Source organism: Bufo gargarizans, unplaced genomic scaffold, assembly GCF_014858855.1.
Source record: "Bufo gargarizans isolate SCDJY-AF-19 unplaced genomic scaffold, ASM1485885v1 original_scaffold_880_pilon, whole genome shotgun sequence".
Classification (NCBI taxonomy): Eukaryota; Metazoa; Chordata; class Amphibia; order Anura; family Bufonidae; genus Bufo; species Bufo gargarizans.
Genome location: NW_025334739.1, coordinates 1 through 20261, shown reverse-complemented (window position 1 = coordinate 20261; position 20261 = coordinate 1). Strand labels below are relative to the sequence as shown.

The 20261-nt window shown below is 49.5% G+C and overlaps 1 protein-coding gene across 1 annotated transcript in view; it reads right to left on the bottom strand.

Moving 5' to 3' along the window:
* LOC122924162 (meckelin-like) overlaps positions 1-17360 on the bottom strand; it is a 30314-nt gene extending 12954 nt beyond the window's left edge. The window contains exons 1-17 of the mRNA XM_044275100.1: positions 17101-17360; positions 14660-14739; positions 12196-12277; positions 12002-12077; positions 10660-10717; positions 10554-10586; positions 10166-10228; positions 9987-10087; positions 9806-9902; positions 9299-9376; positions 9144-9209; positions 7566-7707; positions 7345-7462; positions 7170-7260; positions 5417-5473; positions 5024-5122; positions 4049-4147 (exon numbers count right to left, since the gene is read on the bottom strand). Of these exons, the coding sequence (XP_044131035.1) occupies positions 4049-4147; positions 5024-5122; positions 5417-5473; positions 7170-7260; positions 7345-7462; positions 7566-7707; positions 9144-9209; positions 9299-9376; positions 9806-9902; positions 9987-10087; positions 10166-10228; positions 10554-10586; positions 10660-10717; positions 12002-12077; positions 12196-12277; positions 14660-14739; positions 17101-17320 (1560 nt within the window). The 5' untranslated portion in view covers positions 17321-17360. The remainder of the gene's footprint in view (positions 1-4048; positions 4148-5023; positions 5123-5416; positions 5474-7169; positions 7261-7344; positions 7463-7565; positions 7708-9143; positions 9210-9298; positions 9377-9805; positions 9903-9986; positions 10088-10165; positions 10229-10553; positions 10587-10659; positions 10718-12001; positions 12078-12195; positions 12278-14659; positions 14740-17100) is intronic.
* Positions 17361-20261: the final 2901 nt, after the last annotated feature.

Below are 20261 nucleotides of genomic sequence, written 5' to 3'. Positions count from 1 at the left end.
GCCAGAATCTTCGCCCACCACTTCACATCATTATTAAGCAACGATATTGGCCTATAATTACTGCAGCAAGTTGGATCCTTGTTTTCCTTATGGAGAACAGTAATGTGCGCCATTAAGGAATGAGGAGCAAGAGCACCCCCTGTCAGAAGATAGTTGCACAAATCCCTGAAACGTGGGATTAAAACATCTTGAAAAGATTTGTAATATACAATGGAAAATCCATCAGGGCCAGGACTTTTACCTGACGGAATAGACAGCAGTACCTTGCGGACCTCTGAATCAGAAATGGGCTTAGTCAGGAGAGACGCTTTAGACGAGGGTATGGAGGGAAGGTCCAGAGAGTGCAAAAATTTGTCGGTAGCCTCAGATAAGTCACCAGGTGTAGTCCCATCAGGGGGTGGTAAATTATATAAGGCCTCATAAAAGGCGCTAAATGCCTTGGCAACTTCTGGAGTGGATTTATGTATTTTGCCTTTAGGGTCTTTAATAGAGGAAACAAAGGAGTCAGAAAGCTGCTTCTTGGCAATTGCCGACATCAGTCTGTTTCCTCTATCCCCGTGAGCATAAGCCTTGAAACGGGAACATAGGACTAGCTTTGCAGAGGTAACATTCAGTAAATTCTTTAATTTTGCTCTGGCTTCAGTTAGCTCCGCTAGGGTGCTTATAGCTCGCGACTCCTTATGAGAGGATTCTAGACGAGCTATGGTCGCCAATAAGTCATCTAGGACTTGTGTCCTTTGTTTTTTCACAAAAGCGCCTAAAGCAATAAGTTCCCCCCTCAGGACTACCTTATGGGATTCCCATAGTATGGAAGGGGACGGGGGTGAATCCGGGGTGTCATTAAGCGCAAAAAATTCAGATATAGAGGCTTTGAGTTTACCGGCGTGACTTGGATCTGAGATCAGGGTGTCATTGAGACGCCATAAGCGCTCCTTTCTCTGTGGTCCGGACAGGGAGAGGCTAACAATAACAGGGGCATGATCAGATAATGTTATATTACCTATCCGGGCTCCAGAGACATTACGGATATGCGAACTAGATAGGAAAATATAATCCAATCTGTGGAAAGAAAGTTTAGCATGTGAGTAAAATGTATAATCTCGGCCACTGGGGTTCAGGGCCCGCCATACATCTAATACTTTAAGTTTCCTTAAAGAGATTTTCAGCCTTTTCAAGAGCCTGTAAGATACAGAGGGTCTACCCGCCGAGGTGTCCACCGCCGGCTCCAGGGCGACATTGAAGTCACCCCCCAAAACCAGTAACCCCTCCGAGAAGGAGGACAGTACAGCAAGGGTCTGAACGAGCCATGGAATTTGGCCTTTATTGGGAGCGTACACGTTGGCAAAGGTTACTGGGGACTCACCCAATAAACCTCGTACAAAAATGTACCTGCCCTCGGAGTCTGCTGAGATAGCCGTGTGTTTGAAGGGGAGACCTTTATGCACAGCTATACTAACCCCTCTACTGGCGGAATCATGAGTGCTGTGAAACCACTGGACAAATTTCTTAGGGGGAAGACCAGGAACTTTACCCGTTCTGAAGTGGGTCTCTTGCAAAAAAGCCACAGAGACCTTATCTTTCAGAAGGAGAGATAGTATTTGAGACCTTTTACATGGCTCGTTCAGCCCATGCGCATTTAGTGAAGCGACCACTATAGAGGACATTGCTGCATACATTCAGATGAATAAAGGCCTAATACGACCATGGAAATACGGAAAGGTAGACAGATGACATGAGCAGGAGGGGGGAAGAAGGGTGGAAGAAACAGAAAAGAACAAAAAATTAATAAGAGAACATTAAACATGTCAAGTTGACAAGTGACCATCTCAGACAAAGCCCCTGTCCGAGAAGGGGTTGGTACTTTACTTATCACCAGCCAAGACAGGGTTGGACTGGTTAGGGGGCAAGAAAAGTACCTATGGTCTAAACAAAAGAGACCAAAAACAAAAAATGCGTCCAGCATCCTAATCTATCCGGACATTACCCTGCAATGAGGAACAAAATACGTCGACCTAAAGGAAGCGTCCCGTAACAGCAATAAAGCGGCCCAGACCCACATATATAGCTTAAGAGAGCAATAAGCCCAAACATGAGATAGGCCGAAAAGATTTAACATTAAAACATAGAAAACGTCTAAAATGTAGAAAACGTAGAAAGGACAAGTCCGCCGTGAATAACCCATATACATGGAGGCGAACGACAGTCATCTCCTTTCCTGGGGCGGTAAAAACAATGGCATGAAATGCGTATAAACACCTCTGATCAGGTAGGAGCTCTATCCATCCTGCTGCGGCCCGAACGATCCGATTTGCCCGCGGACGCTGTTTGCCAGGCGGTCACACGAGGTGGTGTGGGAAGGGCGCCATCTTGATCTGCCGGTAACCATGAGGGGATTTCCATCGGAGGAACATCCAGGGATCGCCAGACAGATTCCAGGTCAGCAGGAGAGCGCACGGTAAGTTGCTTACCATTCCTGGAGATCGCCAGCCCAAAAGGGTACAGCCAGCGGAATGGGGTCGAGGTTTTCCTTAGTATGTCCAGGAGAGGCCTGAATAGGCGCCGCTTGGCCAAAGTGGACGGTGCAATGTCCTGGAACATCTGGATCGGGGTATTTTCGTGCTCCAGTACCTCCGCTTCTCTTTGACTTTTAAGGATGGCGGCGGTATCAACATAACTCAATAAGCCACATATCACATCACGTGGCGGTTCTTGCGGTTTAGGCCTGGGGCGCAGCGCCCTATGGATGCGTTCCACCACGATTCCCGCCGCTCTGTCAGGACCAAGCAGTTTGGAGAACAATTCCCGCGCCACTGTCGGTAAGGCCTCCGCTGCAAATGACTCAGGTAGGCCGCGGATGCGGACATTGCGCCGGCGGCTACGGTTTTCTTGATCTTCCAACTTTAGGAAGGCATCGTTTATTAAGGCCTTATGAGACGCCAGTACCTCTGACACTTCACCTTCGTAGGTCATAATGGCTTCCTGAGTAGCTTCTAGCGCTACCACTCTCTGTCCCAAATGCTTCATGTCGTCCTTAATATCAGACAGATCTTGTTTCAGGGGCGAGAGGGCTGATTCAAGGACCCGTCGCAGGGTCCGCTCTGAGAGAGGTGGATCTCTAGGCCTTCTAACCGAGGTATCGGAACCGCTGCCTGCATCTGATAATTCTCCTGCATCGGAGTCATGTGCCACAGACGCCGCCATGTCAGGGCCTTTCTGCGCTGCGAACCTCGGCGTTTTCCTAAGAAACTTCTCCATCTCAGGCTGTCTGGAGCGCTGTGGGGTAGACTCTGAGCTTCCTCTGTTCTTTTCCTTGCCAGGTTTCCCCATAATCAAGCAAATTATAGGCTTATATAGGGCAAATGAGCCGGAATGCTGGAGGAGCTCAAGCCCGTGCGGCCATTCAGCAGCGTGGCTCGGCTCCGCCCCCTATAGTAGTTATATTCTTGTACATAGGAGCAGTATTATAGTAGTTATATTCTTATACATAGGAGCAGTATTATAGTAGATATATTCTTGTATATAGGAGGCAGTATTATAGTAGTTATATTCTTGTACATAGGAGCAGTATTATAGTAGTTATATTCTTGTACATAGGAGCAGTATTATAGTAGTTATATTCTTGTACATAGGAGCAGTATTATAGTAGTTATATTCTTGTACATAGGAGCAGTATTATAGTAGTTATATTCTTGTACATAGGAGCAGTATTATAGTAGTTATATTCCTGTACATAGGAGGCAGTATTATAGTAGTTATATTCCTGTACATAGGAGCAGTATTATAGTAGTTATATTCTTGTACATAGGAGCAGTATTATAGTAGTTATATTCCTGTACATAGGAGCAGTATTATAGTAGTTATATTCTTGTACATAGGAGGCAGTATTATAGTAGATATATTCTTGTACATAGGAGCAGTATTATAGTAGTTATATTCTTGTACATAGGAGCAGTATTATAGTAGTTATATTCTTGTACATAGGAGGCAGTATTATAGTTGAAAGAAGTGGCAATTATGTTTTTTATGTTCACTGTTTTCATGGTTTTACCTTAAAGGCAATCAGCCAGTAGATTGCGATCCCATATGCCACAAGGAAAAACGTGTTTGCCAGTGTGCCACTGAGGAAGGCCAGGAATTTGACAATCACCTGCAGGAATAGGACATACACATTATGATCAGTTCCGTCACGGTCATAGCTTTTCCTAATGTCTATGTGCGCCGCTCCCTCACTGCAGCCTCTTCTGCTCTCGGTTGGCACGTCCACTTGTTTACGGAGAAACCCAACCAATGAATGTCAGGTTTTGGTGCACATGCCAAAATTCCGGAGTGTTTTGAGGAGTATATCTCCTTCAATGTCTTGTATTCTGCAGATTGCTCACCTTGTAATTATTTTAAGGTGGAATTTCCCTTTAAAGCGGTTTTCCGGGAGCGTATTGACGACCTACCCTCAGGACTGGTCATTAATATCCGATTGGTGGGGGGTCAGTCTCCCGACACCTCTGACAATCAGCTGTTTGAAGAGGCCGTGGAGCTGCGGTGTGTGCTGCAGCCTCCTCACAACTTACCAAGCACAGCACCACACACTGTATAGTGGCTGATCTTGGTATTGCAGCCCAGGGTCGTTTACTTGAATGGGACGGAGCTGCGCCTCGGTCACATGACTCATAACCGTGACGTCACTGGGCTGGGAAGTGGCTGCAGCGCTGAGGCCTCTTTAAACAGCCGATTGTTGGGGGTCCTGGGTGTCAGACCCCAATCTATCAGATACTGATGACCTCTCCTGAGGACAGGTCATCAGTATTGTACTTCCGGAAAAGCCCTGTAAATGTGCGGTGAATATTTTTAAGGCCCGAAGAAGCACAATGTTGTCTGACATCTGAAATGGCTGATAACAGAGAGCAATAGACTGTATTGTATGACAGCCCTATATACAGTGCACAGTGATTGTAGAGATGACAGGCAGCAGTTGTAGTATCCCCTTACAATACGAGCGCTGTCTGCAGCCAATAACCTCTACACTTACCATAACGCCAATGTTCTGCTGCCCGGATCTCCGCAGCCAACTGCTGGTCTCCAAAATTGCCAGTAAGGCGGCCAAAGAGCCCAACACCCCAAGGGCAATCTGAGGAAAACAATCGATTTAGCTCAGAATGTTACCTGTTACCTAAACTGGACACTATCTCTGCTTGTTGGCAGTGAATCTGAACCTACTCTGACCTAATACTCCTCAGCTGAGAGTTTGTTACAATGTATCCAGTCTAGAGGCAGGCAGACAGACATTCTGGACTCCAGACTGATACGTTTTATATGGAATGATACATTGTAACAAAGTGCAAATACAATTTCCACAAGGACTGATCATATACAACAGGAAAAAGGATTCTCTGTTCCGTGCAGTATAGGTGGCGTCACTTACGTTTGTGGCCTGTTTATATGTCCCGTCACTCTGCGTGTACGTGACCGCGAATGAAACCTTGAGGGGAATAAAACACAGAAGCTGCATTATGGCGGGAAAGCATAGAGCAACACCTCAAAATCACCACAGAGCGATAGTAGTGCCTCCTAGATAACCAGACTAAAGCCTCTTTCACACTTGTGTTGTCCGGATCCGGCGTGTACTCCACTTGCCGTTATTACACGCCGGATCCGGAAAAACGCAAGTGAACTGAAAGCATTTGAAGACGGATCCGTTCAGTGTTACTATGGCAGCCAGGACGCTATTAAAGTCCTGGTTGCCATAGTAGGAGCGGGGAGCGGGGGAGCAGTATACTTACCATCCGTGCGGCTCCCGGGGCGCTCCAGAGTGACGTCAGAGCGCCCCATGCGCATGGATGACGTGCCATGCGATCACGTGATCCATGCACGTGGGGCGCCCTGACGTCACTCTGGAGCGCCCCGGGAGCCGCACGGACGGTAAGTATACTGCTCCCCCGCTCCCCGCTACACTTTACCATGGCTGCCAGGACTTTAGCGTCCCGGCAGCCATGGTAACCATTCAGAAAAAGCTAAACGTCGGATCCGGTAATGCGCCGAAACGACGTTTAGCTTAAGGCTGGATCCAGATTAATGCTTTTCAATGGGCATTAATTCCGGATCCGGCCTTGCGGCAAGTCTTCAGGATTTTTGGCCGGAGCAAAAAGCGCAGCATGCTGCAGTATTTTCTCCGGCCAAAAAACGTTCCGGTCCGGAACTGAAGACGTCCTGATGCATCCTGAACGGATTTCTCTCCATTCAGAATGCATTAGGATAAAACTGATCAGGATTCTTCCGGCATAGAGCCCCGACGACGGAACTCTATGCCGGAAGACAAGAACGCAAGTGTGAAAGGGGCCTTATACTCCAGCAAACAGAATACGTATGGCGGCACACTGTTACACTGGGTTCACACCTGAGCGTTCTGAAACGAGCGCTCTGTATGCGCGATTGTACGGGCGTTTACAATCGCGCATACAGAGACAGGGGTGCACACATTGTCGCGCGTTCCCGAATATCTATGTGCGGGAACGCGCGACAAACGCCCCAAAAAAAGCTCAAGCACTTGTTTGAGCGTCGGGCGTTTTACAGCGCGATCGTACGCGCTGTAAAACGCCAAGGTGAGAACCATTCCCATAGGGAATCATTGGTTCTTGCCTGTTGTGCGTTTTACAGCGCGTAGGAACGCGCTGTAAAACGCTCAGGTGTGAACCCAGCGTTATACATGCAAACAGTAGAATAGGGATTAGTGTGGATTACAGCGGCACTATAACTACTAAACATGAAAAATAGAAGCTTCCAAAATAATCCCTAGTTCTATTGTCTGCATGTATAACGGGGTGCTGCCGTACGTATTCTGTTTGCTGCCTGCATGTTAGCTTTATGGATGTGCTAGTCTGAATTTTCTTCCTAGACTTATACTCTAGTCACACCCCGAGCTGCAGTCACAATGTTGATGATATCTTCCTGTTTCCTCCTGCTGTTCCAGTGCACTCTGAGCTGTGGTGCATTGTGGAAGATGAACCGTAGAACATACCCCACCAAGCCAAGTGCTCTGTGAACACAGTGTTGCAGCTCTGGAAGTGACTGGAGTATAAGACATGTAACACAGGATCAATACAAGCCAAGGAGTTGTCGCTGACTAAACACAATACATATAAGTAAAAATGGTGGATGGCGGCTCTCTGTCAGCTTACCTGTGCGGCGGCCTGCAGACTCTGTCTCTGGTACTGTACAGTCAGCTGGACGGGGGGCACGCTGCTCGGGGGGCTGAGCGGCAGGAACACACTGCATGGGAGAGGTCATGTGATTAGCGCTGGCGGCGGAGGGAAGCGGCTGGTTATGGGGTGGGATCACCACTTGTGACATCACCTCAGGGTCAGGCTCGTGGCGACGGTGACGTAGGTCGGCACACTGGAAAGATTCAACGTTCTGCCGGAGATGCCGTCAACCAGAAAGAATCGCCTCAGAGCGCGGGAGCCGAGAGTCCCTGGAAGATCGGACACCAGTCAGCTATACTGCAGACGACCACGGGCCGCCATCGGGTGGATGTAACCGGGAGCAACCGCAAAACAAGGCTGAACGTCACTTACCCCCGCTGCCTTGGAGGTTGGCATTCCACACGGGTACCGGCCACAGCATGGTGGCACCGCTGGCGGAGGTGTACAGCAAGAATAGCTCGTAAAATACCGGCTCCGGCACCTTCTGGAAGAGATCGGCCACCTGCAGGGAGCACTGGGGACGAACAGCGGCTGCGTTAGATTACAGCCTGTCTTCTCTATGTAGTCTATTCTCCTCTGGTATCAGCCGTTTCAGGACGCGGCTGCAGCGGCGGCACAGCGGCTGCGTTAGATTACAGTCTGTCTTCTCTATGTAGTCTATTCTCCTCTGTTATCAGCCGTTTCAGGACGCGGCGGCACATCGGCTGCGTTAGATTACAGTCAGTCTTCTCTATGTAGTCTATTCTCCTCTGTTATCAGCCGTTTCAGGACGCGGCTGCAGCGGCGGCACATCGGCTGCGTTAGATTACAGTCAGTCTTCTCTATGTAGTCTATTCTCCTCTGTTATCAGCCGTTTCAGGACGCGGCTGCAGCGGCGGCACATCGGCTGCGTTAGATTACAGTCAGTCTTCTCTATGTAGTCTATTCTCCTCTGTTATCAGCCGTTTCAGGACGCGGCGGCACATCGGCTGCGTTAGATTACAGTCAGTCTTCTCTATGTAGTCTATTCTCCTCTGTTATCAGCCGTTCTAGGACGCGGCTGCAGCGGCGGCACATCAGCTGTGTTAGATTACAGTCTGTCTTCTCTATGTAGTCTATTCTCCTCTGTTATCAGCCGTTTCAGGACGCGGCGGCACATCGGCTGCGTTAGATTACAGTCAGTCTTCTCTATGTAGTCTATTCTCCTCTGTTATCAGCCGTTCTAGGACGCGGCTGCAGCGGCGGCACATCAGCTGTGTTAGATTACAGTCTGTCTTCTCTATGTAGTCTATTCTCCTCTGTTATCAGCCGTTTCAGGACGCGGCGGCACATCGGCTGCGTTAGATTACAGTCAGTCTTCTCTATGTAGTCTATTCTCCTCTGTTATCAGCCGTTTCAGGACGCGGCTGCAGCGGCGGCACATCGGCTGCGTTAGATTACAGTCTGTCTTCTCTATGTAGTCTATTCTCCTCTGGTATCAGCCGTTTCAGGACGCGGCTGCAGCGGCGGCACATCGGCTGCGTTAGATTACAGTCTGTCTTCTCTATGTAGTCTATTCTCCTCTGTTATCAGCCGTTCTAGGACGCGGCTGCAGCGGCGGCACATCGGCTGCGCTAGATTACAGCCAGTCTTCTCTATGTAGTCTATTCTCCTCTGGTATCAGCCGTTCTAGGACGCGGCTGCAGCGGCGGCACATCGGCTGCGCTAGCTTACAGTCAGTCTTCTCTATGTAGTCTATTCTCCTCTGGTATCAGCCGTTTCAGGACGCGGCTGCAGCGGCGGCACATCGGCTGCTGATCTTAGTAAACATTACTGTAACTTTGACGCTAATTTTCTATTGTCATTTATTGCACATTCTAGTCTGTGGGCAGAATCTGATTGGTTGATGTTGGGTGCAGTAGTCCCCCATGTGCTACCTGAAATCTACTGTTGCAGGTGGAGGCGACTTGTGTGCTGCAAGGTCTGACTTACCGACAGGCTGTAAAATGTTCCGAACTTAAAGACGGCATCCAAGGCGATCTGCGTGGACGGACACATCTGCAGGACACCAAACACGAGGGGGAGGGGGGGTCAGTAGGGGCAGTGCCCACCATTATGTGCCCAGGAGGTGCCGTCCTCTGACTTACCTGTAACGTGTCCCCTCTCAGAATTTCCCAACCCAAGAAATGCCCACGGACGTCGTACTTCACCAACCGGAACTGGATCTGTCAGGAAGAGAAACCGAGGTTCACATGATGGGACGGGCGGCGCCTCACTACCTCTGTGCAATGGCGACAAGACCTGCTTGCTGTCTATGAATGACTTACTATTACTTTTAAATCCAGAGCTGAAATTCAGAATATACCCCAATACACAGCTGAGGGTTTGTTACATTGTATACAATGTAGGCCAATGCTGTGAGGCAAACAGCCAGACTTCAGACTGACACATTGTTACAAACATTCTGCATTTATGCGGACAGAGGTCTGTCTAGGCTGGACACATTAGATCCATGCAAGGTAACATTTTGTGGATGTCAACAGGAATGTTTGTATTCACTGACAGCCAGCAGAGATCCAGAAGAACTCAAACACAAGCCGCAGATTTTCTCATGATTCACTAGATAATACTGGACTGTTCCTTTAAGAGCTCACCTGTGCGTTCTTCTGGTAGGACAGGTTGGTTGGCGCCGTGGTGCCCAGCTGAGTCACCGTACTGTAAATCACGGGTGGCAGAGATGGATTGGACGGACTGGAGGGGAGAAGATTGGAGGGGGTGAGATCCGTAGTCAACACTGCTGTGTTCCACGTGTTGCAGGTTGGTGCCCTGACTCACCTGATGCTGCTGTACAGCTCGAAGGCTTTGCTGCTGCTGGAGAAGGCGTTCATGGCGACCATATTGACGAGCACCTGGCAGGCGGTCACGTTGTTGTGGTTCTGAGGGCACGAACATACAGATTACAGGGGGAGACATCAGCGCGGTGGCAGCCATGTTGTAGCCTCCCCGACACTCACCATACAAACCGCGTAGCTGGCGTACAGGTACAGAGACTCCCATAGCGTCCCCGAGGTGAGGTCCTGCGGATACACAGTGCGTTACTGACATCGCACTACATTCCCCATCATTTATACATCATCCTTCATCTCGTCTTAAAGGGCCGCCATACAGTTTTATTTAAATCAAGCTCCCTCGCAGTAAGATGTCTGCTTGTTGTCAAGTGAATGTTTCTATTGTTTATACTCAAGGTTTAAAAATCGGTCCTGACCTGATACTTCTTCCTGCTGACGGTTTGTTACAATGTATCAGTGCAGATAAGCAGTTATATATATATGGTTATATATTCTGGGATGTTAAATTTCATATAGTTGCGGCTCATCAGTAACTGTCGCGGGTGAAGATTACCTGTTTGGCGATGGGAAGACAGAGGCCTCCGCTCTGCAGAGAGATTAACGAGGAGTCAGTACAGAGAAGTCACAGACTGCGGGGCATTTATCACGGGGACACTTACCTCGTGGTTGGTGGCACAGCTGCAGCTACTACTGAAGGTGGGAGGACACAGTTCACACCTGGCAGAAAGAGACAACTTGATACATTGTAACATCATGCGATCCATACATTGCAACAATACACTGTAACAATGGGTGATTAAAGGGGGGGGGGACTCATATATTGGGGACGGCCTACGGTCATGTGCATGGGCCCTAAAGAAAACCAGGGGGGCAGAACAACCTCACTCAGAAAATATATTACCTATCGTAGTATTTGAGAGCCCTAGTCCTGGTGGAGCCACTGGAAAGGTCAGGTAGAGGATACCACGACCTGCAGTAGGGGTCACGTTTCAAATGCCATACAGATAAAACAAAGAAATGCTGGACCTAATTTGCTCCGGATTGGAATTAGGCCATCCACCGGCATCACCTGTGTGAACGTCACCTCAATCGAGGCACTGCAAGAGGTGGTAATTAAAGAACGCACCCACGTCTCTTAACCCTTCATGTTTCATATACACAGATAATATAGACAGGCAGTGTCAGCCAGGGGAAAGTAGTGTGAAACTGCATCTGGAGGAATACACTGGAGATTCTGCACACAGTAAACACAGATCATGCAGACAGGCTATGTGAGTCAGGGGAAAGCAGTGTGAAACTACATCTAGAAGAATACACTGGAGATTCTGCACATAGCATGCAGAGATAGTATATACAGACAGTGTGATCGGGGGGTAGTAGTGTAAAGCTCCATCTAGTAGAATACACTGGAGATTCTGCACACAGCCTGCAGAGAAAGTATAGACAGGCGGTGTGAGTAAGGGGAAAGCAATGTGAAACTGCATCTGGTAAAATACACTGGAGATTCTGCACACAGCATGCAGAGATAGTGTGATCGGGGGGGAAAGTAGTGTAAAGCTGCATCTAGTAGAATACACTGAAGATTCTGCACACAGCCTGCAGAGAAAGTATAGACAGGCGGTGTGAGTAAGGGGAAAGCAATGTGAAACTACATCTAGAAGAATACACTGGAGATTCTGCACATAGCATGCAGAGATAGTATATACAGACAGTGTGATCGGGGGGTAGTAGTGTAAAGCTCCATCTAGTAGAATACACTGGAGATTCTGCACACAGCCTGCAGAGAAAGTATAGACAGGCGGTGTGAGTAGGGGGAAAGCAATGTGAAACTGCATCTGGTAAAATACACTGGAGATTCTGCACACAGCATGCAGAGATAGTGTGATCGGGGGGGAAAGTAGTGTAAAGCTGCATCTAGTAGAATACACTGGAGATTCTGCACACAGCAGGCACGTAATACAGGCAGCATGTTGTGCAGTTACACCACAGCTCATCACTTACTGGTCTCCTGCTGCATTTGGCCTCGTCCCTCCCGTACATAAGACACACGTGTATGTTTTATCTACTAAGTTTTCCTCTAAAAATGAAAAGAAAAAAAAAGTGAGAAATCTGCTGGAGCCATGAAGCTGCCGAGACATCACATACAGTTGCAGCAGCGTGCAGTGCACCTGGGGTGGCGACACACAGCTTTGTACCTGTAGCTTCGTCGCTGTTACAGGAGCACCTGCTGCCGACGCACCGCAGGCAGCTCCTCCGGTCCACGGACACGCGCTCACCCTGCAGAGGGAAGCGGCACACTGGTGATTTATCCCTGTCAGCACTGGAGTCCTCCTCTCAAGTTCCTGCACTGCTTAAGGCCTCATGCACACGACCGTTGTGTGCATCCGTGGCCGTTGTGCCGTTTTCCGTTTCTTTTCGCGGACCCATTGACTTTCAATGGGTCCGTGGAAAAATCGGAAAATGCACCGTTTTGCAGCCGAGGCCGTGATCCGTGTATCCTGTCCGTCAAAAAAATATGACCTGTCCTATTTTTTTGACGGACAACGGTTCACGGACCCATTCAATTCAATGGGTCCGTGAAAGAACACGGATGCACACAAGATTGGCATCCGTGTCCGTGATCCGTGGCCGTAGGTTGCTTTCATACAGACGGATCCGAAGATCCGTCTGCATAAAAGCTTTTTCAGATCTAAGTTTTCACTTCGTGAAAACTCATATCTGACAGTATATTCTAACACAGAGGCGTTCCCATGGTGATGGGGACGCTTCTAGTTAGAATACACTACAAACTGTGTACAAGACTGCCCCCTGCTGCCTGGCAGCACCCGATCTCTTACAGGGGACCGTGATCAGCACAATTAACCCCTTCAGGTGCGGCACCTGAAGGGGTTAATTGTACTATCATATCCCCCTGTAAGAGATCAGGGCTGCCAGGCAGCAGGGGGCAGACCCCCCCCCTCCCCAGTTTGAATATCATTGGTGACCAGTGCGGCCCCCCCCCCCTCCCTCCCTCTATTGTAATAATAGCTTGGTGGCCAGTGTGCGCCCCCCATCGGGCCCCCCCTTCCTCCCTCTATTGTAATAAATCGTTGGTGGCACAGTGTGCGCCCCCCATCGTCGGCCCCCCTCCCTCTATTGTAATAAATCGTTGGTGGCACAGTGTGCACCCCCATCGGCCCCCCCCTCCCTCCCTCTATTGTAATAAATCGTTGGTGGCACAGTGTGCACCCACCATCGCCCCCCCCATCGCCCCCCCCCCTCCCTCTATTGTAATAAATCGTTGGTGGCACAGTGTGCGCCCACCATCGGCCCCCCCTCCCTCTATAGCAGTAACAACATTGGTGGCCAGTGTGCGGCCTCCCATCCCCCTCCCCCCCCCCCCCGATCATTGGTGGCAGCGGAGTTCCGATCGGAGCCCCAGTTTAATCGCTTAATTAAACTGGGACTCCGATCGGAACTCCGCTGCCACCAATGATCGGGGGGAGGGGGATGGGAGGCCGCACACTGCCACCAATGTTGTTACTGCTATAGAGGGAGGGGGGCCGATGGGGGGCGCACACTGTGCCACCAACGATTTAGAACAATAGAGGGAGGGAGGGGGGGGCGATGGGCGGCGCACACTGTGCCACCAACGATTTATTACAATAGAGGGAGGGAGGGGGGGCCCGATGGGGGGCCGCACTGGCCACCAATGATATTCAAACTGGGGAGGGGGGGGGGGTCTGCCCCCTGCTGCCTGGCAGCCCCTGATCTCTTACAGGGGGATATGATAGTACAATTAACCCCTTCAGGTGCGGCACCTGAGGAGTTAATTGTGCTGATCACAGCCCCCTGTAGGAGATCGGGTGCTGCCAGGCAGCAGGGGGCAGTCATGTACACAGTTTGTAGTATATTCTAACCTGAAGCGTCCCCATCACTATGGGAACGCCTCTGTGTTAGAATATACTGTCAGATCTGAGTTTCACGATGTAGCTCATATCCGACAGTATATTCTAACATAGAGGCGTTCCCATGGTGATGGGGACGCTTCAAGTTAAAATATACCATCGGATTGGAGAAAACTCAGATGGTATAAAAGGGACTCCAGACTTTACATTGAAAGTCAATAGGGACGGATCCGTTTGAAATGGCACCATATTGTGTCAACGTCAAACGGATCCGTCCCCATTGACTTGCATTGTAATTCAGGACGGATCCGTTTGGCTCCGCACGGCCAGGCGGACACCAAAACTACTTTTTTTTTCATGTCCGTGGATCCTCCAAAAATCAAGGAAGACCCACGGACGAAAAAACGGTCACGGATCACGTTCAAGACCCCGTTTTTGCGGACCGTGAAAATAAACTGTCGTGTGCATGAGGCCTAATTCTGTATTTTTTTTTTACTTATATCTGTATCTGGGAAAGCTGGGTTACAGTTTACAGGGTTCTATGGATGCAAAATATAACCGCTGTACTGGCGGCCATATTGGTTGCCATCCAGCTTTCCCAGAAGCAGATATCCTGAAGAGACAGCTGAATGGAGGAGGGTGTCAGTGCTGCCCCTCTACCTCTGACCACACAGTGGAAGGTTAACGGGTCACAGGCCGCCATAAAACAGTCCACGTCAGCAGCAGCAGAGAAGGAGAAGCGGCGCAGACCACCCTGAGCGCGGGTACTTACAGGCTGGCACTGACTACAGGTGACTTGTGGAGATCCCAGATCCGAAACAGCGAAACCGGTCGGACAGGCGCAACCGAGACCTAGAACCGGAAGAGATGTTCAGAACCAGGACATCAGACACAGCGAGGAATATACGGCTACAAAACAGACAACCCACAGCGGGTGTCGGCTGGGAAATACGGTCCCAGCGGGTGTCGGCTGGGAAATACGGTCCCAGCGGGTGTCGGCTGGGAAATACGGTCCCAGCGGGTGTCGGCTGGGAAATACGGTCCCAGCGGGTGTCGGCTGGGAAATACGGTCCCAGCGGGTGTCGGCTGGGAAATACGGTCCCAGCGGGTGTCGGCTGGGAAATACGGTCCCAGCGGTGGTCACTGGCTTGTCCAGCCCCCTATAGAGGGGATGTACCACGTTTGGAAGTTTTATAGGTCTGCACAGGTTTTCAGCCTCTGGATGTAAACTAAAAAATACCCTTTTACTTCCTGCAAGCAGAGATCTTGAAAATAAGGATTTGAAACTAATTATTTTAAAAAGTTACAGAACGTTTCATTAGACGCTGATGAAGCCCGATTTAAAGGGGCTGCGCCAACTTTTGAAGCTATCCCCTGTCCACAGGATATAGGATAACTAACGGATCGCTGGGACGCCACCGATCCCGAGGACCGACCCGAGGAAGCAGCAGGCCGTGCCCTACATTCATTCTCTAAGGGAGTGCCGGAGATAGCCGAGCGATGCGAGCTGTACAGAGCACGCTGGGACTTGTAGTCTTGATATACACTGCTGTGAGCTGTACAGACCACGCTGGGACTTGCAGTCCTGCTATACACTCCTTTGAGCTGTACAGAGCATGCTGGGACTTGTAGTCCTGCTATACATCACTGTGAGCTGTACAGAGCACGCTGGGACTTGTAGTCCTGCTATATATTACTGTGAGCTGTACAGAGCATGCTGGGACTTGTAGTCTTGATATACACTGCTGTGAGCTGTACAGAGCACGCTGGGACTTGTAGTCTTGATATACACTGCTGTGAGCTGTACAGAGCACGCTGGGACTTGTAGTCCTGCTATATATTACTGTGAGCTGTACAGAGGACGCTGGGACTTGTAGTCCTGCTATACATCACTGTGAGCTGTACAGAGCACGCTGGGACTTGTAGTCCTGCTATATATTACTGTGAGCTGTACAGAGCACGCTGGGACTTGTAGTCCTGCTATACATCACTGTGAGCTGTACAGAGCACGCTGGGACTTGTAGTCCTGCTATACATCACTGTGAGCTGTACAGAGCACGCTGGGACTTGTAGTCCTGCTATATATTACTGTGAGCTGTACAGAGCATGCTGGGACTTGTAGTCTTGATATACACTGCTGTGAGCTGTACAGAGCACGCTGGGACTTGTAGTCTTGATATACACTGCTGTGAGCTGTACAGAGCACGCTGGGACTTGTAGTCCTGCTATATATTACTGTGAGCTGTACAGAGGACGCTGGGACTTGTAGTCCTGCTATACATCACTGTGAGCTGTACAGAGCACGCTGGGACTTGTAGTCTTAATATACACTGCTGTGAGCTGTACAGAGCATGCTGGGACTTGTAGTCCTGCTATATATTACTGTGAGCTGTACAGAGCACGCTGGGACTTGTAGTCCTGCTATATATTACTGTGAGCTGTACAGAGCACGCTGGGACTTGTAGTCCTGCTATATATTACTGTGAGCTGTACAGAGCACGCTGGGACTTGTAGTCCTGCTATACATCACTGTGAGCTGTACAGAGCACGCTGGGACTTGTAGTCTTGATATACACTGCTGTGAGCTGTACAGAGCATGCTGGGACTTGTAGTCCTGCTATATATTACTGTGAGCTGTACAGAGCACGCTGGGACTTGTAGTCCTGCTATATATTACTGTGAGCTGTACAGAGCACGCTGGGACTTGTAGTCCTGCTATATATTACTGTGAGCTGTACAGAGGACACTGGGACTTGTAGTCCTGCTATACATCACTGTGAGCTGTACAGAGCACGCTGGGACTTGTAGTCCTGCTATACATCACTGTGAGCTGTACAGAGCATGCTGGGACTTGTAGTCCTGCTATACATCACTGTGAGCTGTACAGAGCACGCTGGGACTTGTAGTCCTGCTATACATCACTGTGAGCTGTACAGAGCACGCTGGGACTTGTAGTCCTGCTACACACAGCCACGAGCTGTACAGAACACGCTGGGACCTGTAGTAGGTCTAACCTGCTGAGGGTTGTAGTGCTGCAGTTGCTGCTGTCTATAACCTCAGCCATGGTTATTCTGATATTTGTAGTTCCACAACTCACTATGTGCAGCTCATGTGATCATAAACTTTGTTTACTGCAACCTGTGGCTCTCCAGTGGAGGCCATACTACAACCCCCAGCGTGCAGATGAGAGTAGTAGTAGTGTCAGTGTCTCACCATCTGGAGCCCTCAGTCCGGAGTTGCAGCTGTCGCAGGAGAACCGCACCGCGCTGTAGTACTGGCCGCCGCCGCCGCTGCAGTTCCCCGGCAGGATGAAGGGGATGGAGGTGGACTGGGGCAGACAGAACCGAGCCAAGCCCAGGAGCAGGAGGAGGGAGCGGGGAGAAGCCGGGGCTGAGGGCTGCATGGCGCTCCGTACTGCTGCTGCCGTCTCCATAGCAACCTGGAGACACAGCAACAAGCTCCGCACCTATTGGTCACCTGACAGCCTAACTGTAACAACACCAGCCACGTGAGTCACGTGACCGCACTGGCATAGAAACACCACCAGGACGGAGCTGTACTGTGTGACGTCAAAGGAAGAGGCGGGGCCTCAGATTACCTGGGAAAGATCAGCGCCTGTTCACATGTGCGGTTTGTGGCGCGTCAAGCGGATAGGAAAAAACCTACAGAAACTATGGATAAGATATTAACAGTGCAGGACCGAATAACTGCTACATCACTGCAAAATAATCTAAACATATAGAAACGTATAGAACCAAATACTTATTTTCCCATTGCAGTGAATCGGATACAGATGGAAACATAAGGCCGGGTTCACATCACGGTTTTCCCATCCGTTTAACGTATACAAAGAACATGTACATTAACGGATGCCTCAGACAGCGACCAGCGAGTAAAAAACGTGAAGTGACAATACACGTCCATCCGCTAAACGTATACGTTTTTTTCAGATTTGAAATCTTTAATTCTTTATTTTTTTGGTAAAAAAAGCTTTCACAAAAACATATTGAAACGTAAAGCTTAAAAAACGGATAGATAACCACAAAACTGCCAGCACGGGGTATACAGTATGTGAGGCATAGTATATGAGGTGGGGTATACAGTATGTGAGGCACAGTATGTGAGGCGGGGTATACAGTATGTGAGGCACAGTATATGAGGCGGGGTATACAGTATGTGAGGCGGGGTATACAGTATATGAGGCACAGTATATGAGGCGGGGTATACAGTATGTGAGGCACAGTATATGAGGCGGGGTATACAGTATGTGAGGCAGGGTATACAGTATGTGAGGCACAGTATATGAGGCGGGGTATACAGTATGTGAGGCAGGGTATACAGTATGTGAGGCACAGTATATGAGGCGGGGTATACAGTATGTGAGGCACAGTATATGAGGCGGGGTATACAGTATGTGAGGCAGGGTATACAGTATGTGAGGCACAGTATATGAGGCGGGGTATACAGTATGTGAGGCAGGGTATACAGTATATGAGGCACAGTATATGAGGCGGGGTATACAGTATGTGAGGCACAGTATATGAGGCGGGGTATACAGTATGTGAGGCAGGGTATACAGTATGTGAGGCACAGTATATGAGGCGGGGTATACAGTATGTGAGGCGGGGTATACAGTATGTGAGGCACAGTATATGAGGTGGGGTATACAGTATGTGAGGCACAGTATGTGAGGCGGGGTATACAGTATGTGAGGCACAGTATATGAGGCGGGGTATACAGTATGTGAGGCACAGTATATGAGGCGGGGTATACAGTATGTGAGGCACAGTATATGAGGCGGGGTATACAGTATGTGAGGCGGGGTATACAGTATATGAGGCACAGTATATGAGGCGGGGTATACAGTATGTGAGGCACAGTATATGAGGCGGGGTATACAGTATGTGAGGCAGGGTATACAGTATGTGAGGCACAGTATATGAGGCGGGGTATACAGTATGTGAGGCAGGGTATACAGTATGTGAGGCACAGTATATGAGGCGGGGTATACAGTATGTGAGGCACAGTATATGAGGCGGGGTATACAGTATGTGAGGCAGGGTATACAGTATATGAGGCACAGTATATGAGGCGGGGTATACAGTATATGAGGCACAGTATATGAGGCGGGTATACAGTATGTGAGGCAGGGTATACAGTATGTGAGGCACAGTATATGAGGCGGGGTATACAGTATGTGAGGCGGGGTATACAGTATGTGAGGCACAGTATATGAGGCGGGGTATACAGTATGTGAGGCACAGTATATGAGGCGGGGTATACAGTATGTGAGGCACAGGATATGAGGCGGGGTATACAGTATGTGAGGCACAGTATATGAGGCGGGGTATACAGTATGTGAGGCACGGTATACAGTATATGAGGCGGGGTATACAGTGTATGAGGCACAGTATATGAGGCGGGGTATACAGTGTATGAGGCACAGTATATGAGGCAGGGTGCACAGTATATGAGGCGGGGTATACAGTATGTGAGGCGGGGTATACAGTATGTGAGGCGGGGTATACAGTATGTGAGGCGGGGTATACAGTATTGAGGCCGGGGTATCAGTATGTGAGGCGGGGTATACAGTATGTGAGGCGGGGTATACAGTATGTGAGGCGGGGTATACAGTATGTGAGGCACAGTATATGAGACGGGGTAAACAGTATGTGAGGCACAGTATGTGAGGCGGGGTATACAGTATGTGAGGCAGGGTATACAGTATGTGAGGCACAGTATATGAGGCGGGGTATACAGTATATGATGCGGTGTATACAGTATGTGAGGCGCAGTATATGAGACGGGGTATATAGTATGTGAGGCGGGGTATACAGTATGTGAGGCGGGGTATATGAGACGGGGTATACAGTATGTGAGGCACAGTATATGAGGCGGGGTATACAGTATATGAGGCGGGGTATACAGTATATGAGGCGGGGTATACAGTATGTGAGGCAGGGTATACAGGATTGAGGCACAGTAATGAGGCGGGTATACAGTAATGGAGGCACAGTATATGAGGCGGGGTATACAGTATGTGAGGCGGGGTATACAGTATGTGAGGCGGGGTATACAGTATGTGAGGCGGGTATACCGTATGTGAGGCGGGGTATACCGTATGTGAGGCGGGGTATACAGTACGTGAGGCGGGGTATACAGTATGTGAGGCACAGTATATGAGACGGGGTATACAGTATGTGAGGCACAGTATATGAGGCGGGGTATACAGTATATGAGGCACAGTATATGAGGCGGGGTATACCAGTATATGCGGGCGGGGTATACAGGATGTGAGGCAGGGTATACAGTTGTGAGGCGGGGTATACAGTATGTGAGTAGGCGGTGGGGTATACAGTATGTGAGGCGGGGTA